Below are 15,449 nucleotides of genomic sequence, written 5' to 3' on the forward strand. Positions count from 1 at the left end.
GGAATGCTAAATGCTTTCCAGCAATTGGTTGAAATTTCTGGATAAAATTCTATTCCTGCTTAATTTGTATAACTAAAATGAACTTTAAAAAATTGTTCAAGTGAATCATGAGTCTTCACTGGAGTAGAAATAACATCAATCTATTAAAATATTTACAGCTTCAATGGTAGGGGTGACAAGTGTCAGAGATCACATGCTCAAATCCTACCATATAATCACTTTTTCACTGATTATCTTTTGGGCAACAATATGCAAAATATGTATTTAGGGTTTCCAATGAGTTATTTTATGAATAGATTTCAGAAATAGTATTAGTAAACTCTCACTTTAAAAAATATTCTCAACCCTAGCCCTTTTATTAATTATACAAATATTTTATCAGAAAATAACATGTTCTGAGTATTTAAAATATCTACTTTTCTTATCTAAGCTTATCACCAATGACAAAAACTGTAACAAAAAAGAGCAGTAACTACCTAACAAGTAATGACTCAGTATACCAAAAATGTACATAAAACTGAAAGAAAAATGGTAAATGGCACAGGACAGGCAAAAATATTATCTTTAAATATATAAAGGCCTTACAAATCCATAGGATGAATGGACATGTCCAAAAAATTTAAGTTATTAAATATGTATGTACTTTAACAGTAAAAAAATTAATTTCATATGCAATAAAGTAGTTATTTATATAAACAACCAAGCTACACACACACACACACTTGTAAATATAGGAAAGGTTTGAAAGGATATGTCCAAAAAATTTACAACAAATGTTAATTTTCTAATAGCCTAAAAACATAATTACAATAAGATTCTTTTCACCCATTAAATTTGCAGTGATTTAAAAAATGGTCATACATGTTGCTGGTGGGGAGTCACTGGCCTCTCTTACACTTGTGTTGGTACAATAAATACAGTGGCAAAGATTTCTGAAGGACAATTTGATAATCATTAGTTATCAAAGCCTTATCATGCCTTCATGTATTAATACTTAACAAATAATTTATTCCAATTAAGATTTCCATTTTAACTTATTTGTAAATAGAGACCATTAAAATGAAAAGAATTAAAAGATGTTTTTCTGGATCAGAACAGAAGACTCATTACAGCTAAAGCAGTTACAAACAAGGTTTTCCAACTCCTCTCTTTCACTGGAAAAGCAGCCAAAAGAATCAAAGGGAAATGTGTATATTAAACTCTTAACTGCACCTGTGTGCTTAATCCTTGCAAAGCCCGCAAAATCAGGAAGGCAGCCTTTCCTGATACCAGGAGGGATTGAAGGAATGAAATCCATTTTTTTTCTTTTGCAAATCTTTGCCTCCATTACCAGGAATAAAAAAGAGGTGCTAGCTCACTCACCTTCCCACCCCAGCAAAGGAGCCGAGTGTAACTATATTAAAATCTATTTTAGTACTTTACTATAAAGTTTAATCAAACTTCATTAATTACTGATTTAAGATGGTCTAGGTGATACTCTTCTATGAAGGATTCTGCTTGATTCATAGCTCTTATTTTCACCAGAATAAGAATTATTTCTTTGACTTTGTCCCTGTAAAACAAAAAAAATCATTTTCCCTTTAAAAATACAGTGTATGAGAGAACAGTGAATTTTGTTATTAATCTAAAACAAAAACTTTACTTTAAACCAGTATCTAAAATAGCATAATCTGATCAGATGCTACCTTCTGCACATAATTATAAAGTTCAAATTCTGACTATTTCATGGGTATATTGTGGCAGATTTTAATGTGAATGACTGGGAAATGTAGAAAAGCAGAGTAAACCTATCACCACAAATCTGAGCTAGTCTTGGCCGGGTAAGCTCAGTTGGTTAAAGCACTGTCAAGATTGTAGATTCGAGTCTCTCACAGGGCACATATGATAATCAACCAGTGATTACATAAATAGGTGCAATAGCAAGTCAGTGTTTCTGCCTCCACCAAAAAAAAAAAAAAAAAAAAATCCGAGCTGTGGTGTGCTGTTGCCAGCTTGTATCGGTTCTTATGGTGGGAGCCCCAATGGGAGTTTTTACCCCATAGACATCATCTAATGCTACAAATCCGGGTTATTTTAGTATTTGGAGGGGTGAGGCCCTGGCTGGTGGCTCAGTGGATAGAGTGCTGGCCCAGTGTATGGATGTCCTGGGTTCAATTCCCAGTCAGGGCACACAGGAGAAGTGATTGTCTACTTCTCCCTCTCCCCCTTCTCTCCCTCTTTCCCTCCTGCAGCCAATGGCTTATATAGTTCAAGTGTGGCCCAGGTGCTGAGGATAGCTTGGTTAGAGTGTATCAGCCTCAGGCACTCCAGATGGGGTGGCCAGGTGGATCTCGGTGAGGGAGCATGCAGGAGTCTGCCTCACTATGTCCTCTCCTCTTACCTAAAAAAAAATTGGAGAGGGGGTTTACCAGAATGCCACTGTCCTTAAACCCCTAAACATCCAATGTTGTGAATCTGATGTGCAAAACAGATCTACTGCTGGGTAAACACCGGACTGTATTAAAAAAGTATTGAGACGGCCTGACTGGTGGTGGCAGAGTGGATACAGCTTTGGCCTGGGACACTGAGGTTTCAGATTTGAAACCCTGAGGTCACAGGCTTGAGAGCGGGTTCATCAGCCTTGAAAGCAGGCTCAGCAGCTTCAGCATGCGGTCGCTGGCGTGAGCATGGAATGTTTGAGAAGCAATCAATGAACAACTAAAGTGACGCAACTATGAGTTGATGCTTCTCATCTCTCTCCCTTCCTGTCTTTCACACGCACACACAAAAGAGTGTTAAAGACTAAAAATGGCTAGGAAAATTAAAAACATGCTTTAAAGTTTTAATTCTAAATTACCATGTTGTACAGTTTTTTGGAAGTGTTTATTTTGGAAGAGATTTACATTTAAAAATATGAACTATATGTATCATGAGGTGTGGTTATAAAATAGTAATCTCAAACATTGCACATAAAATATTTAGTGATTCTACAGTAATAGTTTCAACAGAATCTTAAAAGTAGAGTAAAAGAACAAATATTTCTAAAAACTGCTGAAAATAAAATAGAATCTTGAACTATGCTTATGGAAGTAAATTACCTGAATTCACTTTTAGATAATGTATATGCAGACTGCAATAAAAACTGGATGAAGTTTTCTAGCTGTGGAATAGACGTTCTCATGGCAGAATTTGCAAACCATTTTTCTGGTAAATATGCTGTTATCTGTTAATCAAAACACATAGTTGATTTTAATAATGACAGTTACCATCTAAGGACCTTGCTAACATGATGTGATTTAATCTTCATAGAGATTATGCAGATTGAATATTATTCTCCCTTTTATAGTTTATGATTAAATAAATTTTGAGAATTTTCCCTTTCTTTGTCAAGGGTTGTGCACTTGAAAATTGTATTTTAATTCCAAAAGGTTAAAGTAGACTACTCTTTATGAATACCTGCAAGGGTGCTTGTAATACTTTCTTTCTTTTTTTTAATATATTTTTTAAAGAGTACTTTATATTTTTTAATTTTTATTTTTTTTACAGAGACAGAGCGAGAGTCAGAGAGAGGGATAGATAGGGACAGACAGGCAGGAACGCAGAGAGATGACAAGCATCAATTATCAGTTTATCGTTGTGGCACTTTAGTTGTTCATTGATTGCTTTCTCATATGTGCCTTGACCGCAGGGCTACAGCAGACTGAGTAACCCCTTGCTCAAGCCAGCAACCTTGGGTCCAAGCTGGTGAGCTCTGCTCAAACTAGATGAGTCCACGCTCAAGCTGGTGACCTAGGGGTCTCGAACCTGGGTCTTCGGCATCTCAGTCTGATGTTCTATCCACTGTGCCACCGCCTGGTCAGGCTGTAATACTTTCTATACTATGTATTCTTAAGCCAGAGTATAGAAATAGGATTCTTAAATCCTATTCTGTAAAAAATATACCTTACAACTAAACACTAGAAATGCCTAGACACAAAACACTTTCCGTTAACACAATTTTAGTATTATTTCACAAAGGTACTGGGTGACCTTAGCATATGATCTACACAGCAAATTAGAGTTAAGGAATCAAGTAGATGATTCTAAGATACACAAAATAGAAAAAATTATGGTTTTGATTTTAGTCTAATTTAATACACTGTGTTGAATGTCCATGGCAGCATAAAGAGTCAGTGTACAGGAGAAAGAATAAGTATAATAAGTATAGTGAGTCCAATGAGCCCATCTTCTATTTTTAACAGTGATTAAATAATCTTGATACCTTTTTGGTTAATGTTTTTTGATCCACTATAGTTTTATACATATATCACTTTTTTCATCATTTCTTTTGCTTTTATGTTCAGAAAGGAATCCCTTACCAATCAAATATAGTCATTTACCTTTTTAGTACAATAATTTATTTTACTTTTAACACTTAATGTTTTTTGTTAAGTGAGAGGAGGAGAGATAGTGAGACTCTCGCATGTGCCCTGATGGGAATCTACCTGGTGATCCTCATCTGGAGCCAATACTCAAATCAACCAAGCTATTTTTCTTTTTTTTTTTTTGTATTTTTCTGAAGCTGGAAACGGGGAGAGACAGACAGACTCCCGCATGCGCCCGACCGGGATCCATCCGGCACGCCCACCAGGGAGCCCAAGCTATTTTTAGCACCTAAGGCTGACATACTCAGACTAACTAAGCTATCCTTAGAGCCTGAGGCTGATGCTGGAATCAAATGAGCCACTGACTGTGGAAGGAGAAGAGAAGGGAAAGAAGAAGAGAAGGGGAAGTGGGAGAGGGAGGGGGAGTGGAGAGGGAGAAGAGGGGAAAAGGAAGGGGGAAGGGAAAAGGAAAAGAAAGGAATAAAGGAAGAGGGAAAGGAAGGGAGAGGAAGTGGGAGAGGATGGAGGAGAGGAAGGGGAGAGGATGGGGGAGATGATGTGTGAGAGAAGCAAATGGTCATTTCTCTTGTGTACTTTGGAGTCAAACCTAGAATGTCAATATACTGGGCCGATGCTCATTCACCGAGCCAACTGGTCAGGACCAACACTTAATTCTTAATTTATTTAGGTATTTAGTGAGGTAAGGATCTACCTTTGTTTGTAAACAATTAGCCAGCACACTAATTTTTAAATACTGAGTTATTTCTGGGTATCTAATCTGTTAGCAGATTTGTTTGTTACGTGAGCATTACAATTTTTATTATTTTGCTAAAAAATAGATTTTAATAACTGAATTGTAAAAGATGATAAAATTAGAAATCATGTCCTACATAACTCACCTGGTTGCACTTTTTAACCACCTCTGGCCCAGGCATGGCATTAAGAAGAGCTATGAGAAGGTAACGATTTAGCAGTTTGTCTAGTCCGAGCTCTCGCAAGGTGTCATCTGGGAGGAGGCCATTCCAAAGAAGAATATTGCGGAAGAGCTAAAATAAAATAAAATGTCAAGTGACTATGTACCTTTTCTCCAAAAGAAAACTAGAATAGTCTCCAACAAACATAGTAAGTTGGACAAATTCTTTTAAATGTTCATTACTATTAGCACTATTGGGACTCTGAACTTTAGAATCAACAGAAAATATTTCTAAATAAATCTTATACAGCTGTCTCATGAAATCTGTATCGGGCACTGCGAGGCGGTCTCCCCTACGGCCCTTGGTGCACTCCACGTGGTCTCCGAATGGTCACTGTCTCCGTGACAAGTGGTGCCCCATGTGAGGAACGGGAACTAAACAACATACTTACAAATCATGCAGGTACCTATAGATATTGACACACAGATCCAGGTTCCATAAGACTTTATCACCTTGAATCAAGGATTTGATATCCTTCTCTGTTTTGGTCTTCATATCAACTAAATTATTTTTTTTAAAGAATTAACAAATTTTCCATAGGAGATTTAAAAAAATACTATTACCTGCTCATTCCAATGCCTAGGAATAGCAAGGTGGTAGAAAGAAAATAAGATGATGAGGTTATTGAATCCGTCAGAGACCTTTTTTCCAATGAAGACTCAACTGATGATACTTTTAAGAAAAGTGAACCAAGTGTAGATGTCAGAGAAAGCAACAGATGCTGAAAAAGCTGAAGTTGAAGATAAAAGACCAGCTTTAAGCAATAAGACACAATACTTTTGGGCCCAAGTTGGATTTTCGGTATGGTGATTCTCATACCCTTGTCAGGAGAATGGAGGTGGTGAATACCTTTTGCCATATTTACTACTGCTTATGGTAATAGGTATTCCCCTTCTTTTCCTGGAACTTGCTGTGGGTCAAAGAATGTGGCTAGGAAGCATCAGTATGTGGAATTACATAAGCCATAAACTGGGTGGAATTGGATTTACAAGTTGTATAGTGTGCTTCTTCGTGGCTCACTACTACAATGTCATCACTGGCTGGAATGTGTCTTACTTTTCTCAGTTTTTTCAGTCCCCTCTACCTTGGGAACAGTGTCCTGTGGTCAATAATGCTTCTTACACTTTTGTAGAGCCAGAATGTGACTTAAGTTCCGCTACCACCTATTATTGGCACAGAAAAAAACCTGACTATTTCCAGTTCCATTTCTGCAGGTGGGGGCTTAAACTGGAAGATGACCATCTGCTTGCTGGTTGCCTGGCTCACTGTTTGCTTGGCGATGATCAAAGGCATTCAGTCTTCTGGAAAAGTCATGTATTTTAATTCTCTGTTCCCCTATGTGGTACTTGTATGTTTCCTAATCAGAGCATTCCTTTTAAGTGGTTCATTTGAGTAATCCACTACATGTTTACCCCCAAGACTGAAATAATGCTGGACCCCATGGTCTGGAGAGAATCTGCAACTCAGGTATTCTTTGCCTTGGGTCTGGGATTTGGTGGCATCACTGCCTTTTCAAGCTACAACAGGAAAGACAGCAATTGCCAGTTTGATGCTGTACTGTACCTTTCATAAATTTTTTAAATTTTATCTTGGCAACACTGGTGGTATTTGCAGTTCTGGGCTTCAAAGCAAATGTCCTAAATCAGAAACGCATTGTAGAAAATATGACAAAGACTGTAACATTCTTGAAAACTGGCGTCATTACTCAGGATATTATTCCCAATCACATCAGCTTTTCAGATGTACTGATGATGATTATCACTTAATTTATGACATCATTTGAAAAGTGACAGAGAAGATGAGTTTTCTATTTTTTTTTTTTTTTTTGTATTTTTCTGAAGTTGGAAATGGGGAGGCAGTCAGACAGACTCCCGCACACGCCCGACCAGGATCCACCCGGCACGCCCACCAGGGGGCGATGCTCTGCCCATCTGGGGCGTCGCTCTGTTGCAACCAGAGCCATTCTAGCGCCTGAGGCAGAGGCCACAGAGCCATCCTCAGCGCCCGGGCCAACTTTGCTCCAATGGAGCCTTAGCTGCGGGAGGGGAAGAGAGAGACAGAGAGGAAGGAGATGGGGAGGGGTGGAGAAGCAGATGGGCGCTTCTCCTGCGTGCCCTGGCCGGGAATTGAACCCAGGACTCCTGCATGCCAGGCTGACGCTCTACCACTGAGCCAACCGGCCAGGGCGAGTTTTCTATTCTTTATCTTGAACTCTGTCAAATTGAAGGTGAACTAAATAAAGCTGTTCAAGGGAACTGGTTTAGCTTTTATTACCTTTACAGAAACAATGACACACTTCCCTGCAGCTCCCTTCTGGTTAGTGATGTTCTTTATGCTGATAAATCTAGGGCTCGGCAGCTTGTTTTTTTTTTGTTTGTTTTTCCTTTTTTTTCTGAAGTTGGAAACGGGGAGAGACAGTCAGACAGACTCCCGCATGCGCCCGACCGGGATCCACCCGGCACGCCCACCAGGGGCGATGCTCTGCCCACCAGGGGGCGATGTGATGCTCTGCCCCTCCAGGGCGTCGCTCTGCCGCGACCAGAGCCACTCCAGAGCCTGGGGCAGAGGCCAAGGAGCCATCCCCAGCGCCCGGGCCATCCCCGCTCCAATGGAGCCCCGGCTGCAGGAGGGGAAGAGAGAGACAGAGAGGAAGGAGGGGGGGTGGAGAAGCAAATGGGCGCTTCTCCTATGTGCCCTGGCCGGGAATTGAACCCGGGTCCCCCGCACGCCAAGCCGACGCTCTACCGCTGAGCCAACCGGCCAGGGCCTCGGCAGCTTGTTTTGAACCATGGAAGGGATCATCATGCCTGTTGTTGACACTTTCAAAATGAAGAAAGAACTTGTTACTGTCATCTGTTGTCTTCTGGTGTTTTGTATTGGCCTGATATTTGTGCAATGCTCTAGAAATTACTTTATTACAATGTTTGATGATAACTGCTACACTGCCTCTTCTAATTTTATTCATTTGGAGGATATTGCTGTGTCTTTTCTCTATGGCATAGATAGATAAGTTTATGGAAGACCTAAGAGGTATGATAGGCTTTGCTCCCTACAGATATTGCTACTACATGTGTGTAGGGCCTGTGGCTGCCGCTGTCGTGGCCATGCACATGCATGAATTCAGACAGATGGTGAAGAAACAGTGGAGCCAAAAAATGGTGGGCCATTCCTTTATTAAAGTCTCGCACCATCTGACGAGCAAACAGGCAGGAAAGTCCTCTTCCCTCTCTTTCAGTGGCTCCCAAAGCCTTGACATATTCTCCAGTTCCACAACCAGGAGAATCTTCTCTGGTTCTTCCTAGAATCAAAGGCCCCCAAAGCCTCAGCAGGGTTCCCAAAACCCCCTCCACACTCTGCCTCCTCTCTCTCTCTCTACAAAACTGGCTTCTTCTATGGCACTCTGCATTCTCTCTGCTCTCCCTGCAAAACTACCTGGGCCCACAAAGACCCCTCCCCTAGCAAACATTAGCAAAACAATGGCCCCTCCCAAGCAGGAATGCAATGTGCAATTTGCAATCAACCGCCCTGCTCTGAGGCAAGCGCCCACATGGCTGCCAGCACCATTTTTTAACAATAAAAGTGAGCAAACTCAAAAAATACAAATTTTACAAACTCATTTGCCCAACAATGTGGAAATAGTTTCTCCTCTAATATGATTGAAACTGCTAATAGTTAAGTGTTGTGATTATGGAATTAAGGCCTCTTGGCTAAAAGGCATGGATTGAGGGTAAGGCAACTGAGAAATTTGTGAGATATTCAATGTGGGCATTGATTGTCTGTGTCACTCTGATGATCCTTGCACTGGTCCCTGTCCTGGTTGTCTTCATTATTCGTTGCTCTAATGTTATAGACAATGAATCTGGCACCATGAGTGTGGAGGAAGTAAAAGGAAATATGTTAAAATATGATTCCTAATTGTCTTCAGAAATAAAAATGAAGGTGAGATAACTGGTAATGGGTGAAAATAATATGGTGGATAGAAACTGGAATTTATAATAAATCCTTTGAAAGTAAAAATATTACTCAATCAATCAATCTGATATATTCCAACCTCCATATATTTGTTTATCTTAATTTCACATTTTAGGACAGCCACCCAAAATGCACCTCAAAAGAATCTGCTGGAGCCTTTCCAAATCAATCACCTTTCTCCTCAATCCATACTCTCCCAGAGCTTGGGGCCACTGGGTGTATGACCACAGGACCCTAGCATTCATAAAGGATTGCCCTTAAAGCTAGTGCCACTGTTACCAGTGTGTGTGGCCTTGAGAATTTAATCAAACCTGAGAACCTCAATGCTCTGACAATAAAATAAGATTAATAATACCTTGTAAGTTTGGAGATAACTTGGATAAGAAATTTCAGTAAAATTAATATGCATTGCCTTTCCCTCCTATAAATCCAGATCTTTCTGTGGATTTTAGTGTTTTCCACTTTCTTTCCAGTACTATATTACTCTAAGTGCTAAACTACAAGCAGTTGTACTAACATGCACTAGTTTTTTTTTTTTAATTTTAATGTGGTGACATTAAAAAATCAAGGTACATATGTTCAAAGAAAACGTCTCCAGGTTATTTTGTCATTCAATTATGTTGCATACCCATCAACCCAAAGTCAAATTGTCCTCTATCACCTTCTATCTGGTTTTCTTTGAGCCTATCCCCTCCCCTTCCCCTCTCTCCTCCCCCCCCCCACCGTAACCACCCCACCTCACTCTTCTCCATGCCCCTGAGTCTCAATTTTATGTCCCACCTATGTATGGAATCATATAGTTCTTAGTTTTTTCTGATTTCCTTTTTTTACTTCGTGTAACGTTATCAAGGTCCATCCATGTTGTTGTAAATGATCCGATGTCATCATTTCTTATAGCTGAGTAGTATTCCATAGTATATATGTACCACATCTGCTTTATCCAGTCATCTACTGAAGGGCTTTTTGGTTGTTTCCATGTCTTGGCCACTGTGAACAACACTGCAATGAACATGGGGCTGCATGTGTCTTTACGTACCAATGTTTTTGAGTTTTGGGGTATATACCCAGAGAAGTATATATGGTCATATGGTAGTTCTATTTTTAGTTTTTTGAGGAACCACCATATTTTCTTCCATAATGGTTGTATTACTTTACATTCCCACCAACAGTGGATGAGGATTCCTTTTTCTCCACAGCCTCTCCAACATTTGTTATTACCTGTCTTGTTAATAGCTAATCCAACAGGTATGAGGTGGTACCTCATTGCAGTTTTGATTTGCATTTCTCTAATAACTAATGAAGATGAGCATCTTTTCATATATCTGTTGGCCATTTGTATTTCTTCCTGGAGGAAGTGTCTGTTCATGTCCTCTTCCTATTTTTTTTTTTATTGGATTGTTTGTTTGTTGAGTTTTATGAGTTCTTTGTCTATTTTGGATATTAGGCCTTGATCTGAGCTGTTGTTTGAAAATATCATCTCCCATTTAGTTGGCTATCTGTTTGTTTTGTTGTCAGTTTCTCTTGCTGTGCAAAAACTTCTTAATCTGACGTGGTCCCATTCATTTATTCATTTATGACGTGGTCCCATAAGAAGTTGCCGTCACTTCTCTTGCCTTTGGAGTCAAATTCATAAAATTCTCTTTAAAACCAATGTCCATGAGTTTAGTACCTATGTTTTCTTCTATGTACTTTATTGTTTCAGGTCTTATATTTAGGTCTTGGATCCACTTTGAATTAATTTTAGTACAAGGGGACAAATTGTAGTTGAATTTCATTCTTTTGCATGTGACCTTTAAGTTTTCCCAGCACCATTTGTTGAAAAGGCTTTCTTTTCTCCACTGTGTGTTGTTGGACTCTTTATCAAAAATTATTTGACAATATATATGTCGTTTTATTTCTGGACTTCTATTCTGTTCCATTGGTCTGAGTGTCTATTTTTCTGCCAATACCATGCTGTTTTGATTGTTGTGGCTCTATAATATAATTTGAAGTCAGGTATTGTAATGCCCCCAGCTTCGTTCTTTTTCCTTAGGATTGCTTTGGCTATTCGGGTTTTTTTATAGCTCCATATAAATCTGATAATTTTTTGTTCCATTTCATTAAAAAATGTCATTGGAATTTTGATGGGAATTGCATTAAATCTGTATACTGCTTTGGGTAATATGGTCATTTTAGCTATATTTATTCTTCCTTTCCAAGATCAAGAAATATATTTCCATTTCATTGTGTCTTTTTAAATTTCCTTTAACAATGCTTTGTAGTTTTCATATATAGGTCCTTTACATTCTTTGTTATGTTTATTCCTAGATACTTTATTTTTTTGTTGCAACCATGAAGGGGATTATTTTTTTGAGTTCGTTTTCTAATGTTTTGTTGTTGGCATATAGAAAGGCTTTTGAATATTAATTTTGTATCCTGTGACCTTACTGTATTAGTTTATTGTTTCTAGTAATCATTTTTGGAGTCTTTGGGGTTTCTGATGTATAGGATCATATCATCTGCAAAAAGTGAAACCTTTACTTCTTCTTTTCTAATATGGATGCCTTTTATTTCTTTATCTTGTCTGATTGCTCTGGCTAGAACTTCTAGCACCATGTTAAATAAGAGTGGAGAGAGTGGACAATCCTGTCTTGTTCCTGATTTAAGGGGGAAAGTTCTCAGTTTTATGCCATTTAATATGATGTTAGCCAATGGTTTATCATAAATGGCCTTTATCATGTTGAGATATTTTCCTTCTATACCCATTTTGTTGAGTGTTTTAAACATAAAACTGTGTTGTATTTTATCGAATGCCTCTTCTGCATCTATTGATAAGATCATGTGGTTTTTGATCGTTTTTTTGATATGGTGTATTACGTTAACCGTTTTATGTATGTTGAACCATCCTTGAGATTCTGGGATGAATCCCACTTGATCATGATGCATTATTTTTTTAATATGTTGTTGTATTTGATTTGCTAGTATTTTGTTTAGTATTTTAGCATCTGTATTCATTAGAGATATTGGTCTGTAGTTTTCTCTTTTTGTGCCGTCCTTGCCAGGTTTTGGTATGAGGGTTATGGTGGCCTCATAAAATGTGTTCAGAACTATTGCTTCTTCTTCAATTTTTTTTGAAGACTTTGAGTAGGATAGGAACCAAGTCTTCTTTGAATGTTTGATAGAATTCACTAGTATAGCCGTCTGGGTCTAGACTTTTATTTTTGGGGAGGTTTTTAATAGTTGTTTCTATTTCCTCCCTGCTTATTGGTCTGTTTAGGCTTTCTGCTTCTTCATGACTCAGTCTAATAAGGTTGTATTGTTCTAGGAATTTATCCATTTCTTCTAGATTGTTGAATTTGGTGGCATATAGTTTTTCATAGTATTCTACAATAATTCTTTGTATATCTATGATACCTGTGGTGATTTCTCTTCTTTCATTTTGAATTTTGTTTATGAGTCCTTTTTCTTTTTTCCTTGGTGAGTCTTGCCAAGGGTTTGTCAATTTTGTTGATCTTTTCAAAGAACCAGCTCATTGTTTTATTAACTTTTGCATAGTTTTTCTGTTCTCTATTTCATTTATTTCTGCTCTGATTTTTATTATTTCCTTTCTTCTGCTGGTTTTGCATTGTCTTTGTTCTTTTTCTAGTTCCTTAAGGTGTGAAGTTAAGTGGTTTACTTGGGCTCTCTCTTGTTTGTTCATATAGGCCTGAAGTGATATGAACTTCGCTTTTATTACTACTTTTGCTGCATGCCAGAGATTCTGATATGTTGTATTGTTATTTTCATTTGTCTGTATGTATCTTTTGATGTCTGCACTTATTTCTTCTATGACCCACTCATTTTTTAAAAGTATGTTGTTTAGTTTCCACATTTTTGTGGGTATTTTTTCCTCTTTTTTGCAGTTGAATTCTAGTTTCAAGGCTTTATGATCAGAAAATATGCTTGGTACAATTTTGATTTTTCTGAATTTGCTAATGTTATTTTTGTAGCCGAACATATGGTCAATTCTTGAGAATGTTCCGTGTACACTAGAGAAAAATGTGTACTCTGTCACTTTGGGATGGAATGTCCTGTAGATGTCTATCATATCCAATTGCTCTAGTGTTTTAAGGCCAATATTTCTTTATTGATTTTCTGTTTGGATGAATGAACTAGAGCCGTCAGCGGTGTATTGAGGTCTCCAAGTTGATTGTATTTTTGTCAGTTTTTGTTTTTAGGTCAGTCAGTAGTTGTCTTATATATTTTGGTGCTCCTTGGTTTGGTTCACATATATTAAGAAGTGTGTCGTCTTGAATCAGTGTCCCCTTAATCATTATGAATGACCTTTTTTTTTGTCTCTGATTACTTTTGCTGTCTTATAGTCAGCATTGTTAGATATGAGTATTGCTACACCTGCTTTTTTTTGGATGTTATTTGCTTGGAGTGTTGTTTTCCAGCCTTTCACCTTGAATTTGTTTTTAATCTTGTTGCTTAAGTGTGTTTCTTGTAGGCAGCATACAGTTGGATTTTCTTTTTTAATCCATTCTGCTTCTCTGTGTCTTTTTATTGGTGAGTTCAATCCATTTACGTTTAGTGTAATTATTGACACTTGAGGGTTTCCTATTGCCATTTTATATATTGCCTTCTGTTAGTTTTGTATGTTGTTTGATTGTTCCTTTTGTTTTTCTATCATTTGTTTTTGTTTAGTTGTAATCCATACTTCTTTCCTCTATTACTTCCTTTTTGAATCATGCTTCTGTGGTGGTTTTATCAGGGTGGTCACCATTAACTAATGAAAAGGGAACCTACCATGTTCCCTGTAGTACACTATCATATGAGTGCTTCTGCACTCCACTGTCCTTTGCTACTGTTCTTTGTCCTCTCCCCTTTTTTGTTTTTGTCTCAGTTTAAATTTGGTTTTATTGTGTTCTTGGTGGAGCCTTTACTTGTGGTTTTGTTTTGTTTTGTTCTTTGTATCTGGTTGGAAAACCCCCTTTAGTATTTCCTGAAGTGGGAGTTTTCTGATGATAAATTCCCTTATCTTTTCTGTGTCTGTGAATGTTTTTATTTCTCCTTCATATTTGAAGGATAGCTTTGATGGGTATAGTATTCTTAGCTGGAAGTTCCTCTCTTTCAGAACTTTAAATATTTGAGTCCACTCTCTTCTAGCTTGTAGAGTTTCTGCTGAGAAATCTGATAATAATCTAATAGGCCTTTCTTTATATGTTGTATTCTTCTCTCCCTGGCTGCCTTGAGAATTTTTTCTTTGTCACTGGTTTGTGCCAATTTCATTATGATGTGCCTTGGAGTAGGTTTGTTGGGGTTAAGATAACTCTGTGTTCTGTTTGCTTCTTGAATTCAAGGCTTTAGTTCTTTCCACAGGCTTGGGAAGTTCTCGTCTTATTATTTGTTTGAATATGTTCTCCATTCCATTTATTCTCTCTTCTCCTTCTGATATGCCTATTATTCTTATATTATTCTTTTTGATGGAGTCAGACAATTCCTGTAGGGTTTTCTCATTTTTTAAAATTCTTGAATCTCTCTCTTCTTCTCTATTTTGTGCCTCAAGTTGCCTGTCTTCTATGTCATTAATCCTCTCTTCTATCAGGCCTGTTCTATTAGCTAAGGTTTTTACCTCATTTTTCAGTATATGAGTTGAGTTTTTCATGTCTGTTTGATTTTTTTTCATAGTTTCAATTTCCTTGGTAATACATTCTTTGTGTTCATTGATTGTTTTTTTGAGCTCTCTAAATTGCCTTTCTGTGTTTTCTTGTATATATCTGAGTATTTTTAGGATTTCTACTTTAAATTCTCTGTCATTTAACTCCAAGGTTTCCAATCTATTAAAATTTTTTCTATAGATTTTTCCTCATCGATTTGTTCTATATCTCTGACTTTTGTATCCATGATATTCGATTTCCTTTTCCTTAATGTCATCTGAGGGTGGTTTTGTTAATAACACTAATGAGAATTAATAAAGAATAAAATGTGAAAAAAAGTAGACAAAATAATTAACAAAAAATATTATTTTTTTCCTTGAGAAAATACCATGAAAAACTAGAATTATATTGTGCTAAATGAAACAAAAACTACCTATAACGGATGGCCTGAGTTGGGGAGAAGTGACAAAGGTGCAAAAAGGAGGTAGGGATCTACAAAATGCAAAAAAGGAAAAAATTTGGATGCAGAATAAAATAATTTG

The 15,449-nt window shown here is 37.5% G+C and overlaps 1 protein-coding gene and 1 pseudogene across 6 annotated transcripts in view; one reads left to right on the top strand and one right to left on the bottom strand.

The window, feature by feature from the left end:
* Positions 1-1,404: 1,404 nt before the first annotated feature.
* Positions 1,405-15,449, bottom strand: part of GCFC2 (GC-rich sequence DNA-binding factor 2) — a 58,628-nt gene continuing 44,583 nt past the window's right edge. For 5 of the 6 annotated variants that reach the window (XM_066377855.1, XM_066377857.1, XM_066377852.1 and 2 more), the window contains 3 exons: positions 5,243-5,389; positions 3,078-3,202; positions 1,405-1,552 (listed from right to left, as the gene is read on the bottom strand). In XM_066377855.1, coding sequence (XP_066233952.1) covers positions 1,435-1,552; positions 3,078-3,202; positions 5,243-5,389 — 390 coding nt within the window. In that variant the 3' untranslated portion in view covers positions 1,405-1,434. The remainder of the gene's footprint in view (positions 1,553-3,077; positions 3,203-5,242; positions 5,390-15,449) is intronic. The other variant, XM_066377853.1, reaches the window with a different exon arrangement.
* Positions 5,893-7,083, top strand: LOC136397852 (sodium-dependent neutral amino acid transporter B(0)AT2-like; annotated as a pseudogene).

Source organism: Saccopteryx leptura, chromosome 3 (genome assembly GCF_036850995.1).
Source record: "Saccopteryx leptura isolate mSacLep1 chromosome 3, mSacLep1_pri_phased_curated, whole genome shotgun sequence".
Lineage (NCBI taxonomy): Eukaryota > Metazoa > Chordata > Mammalia > Chiroptera > Emballonuridae > Saccopteryx > Saccopteryx leptura.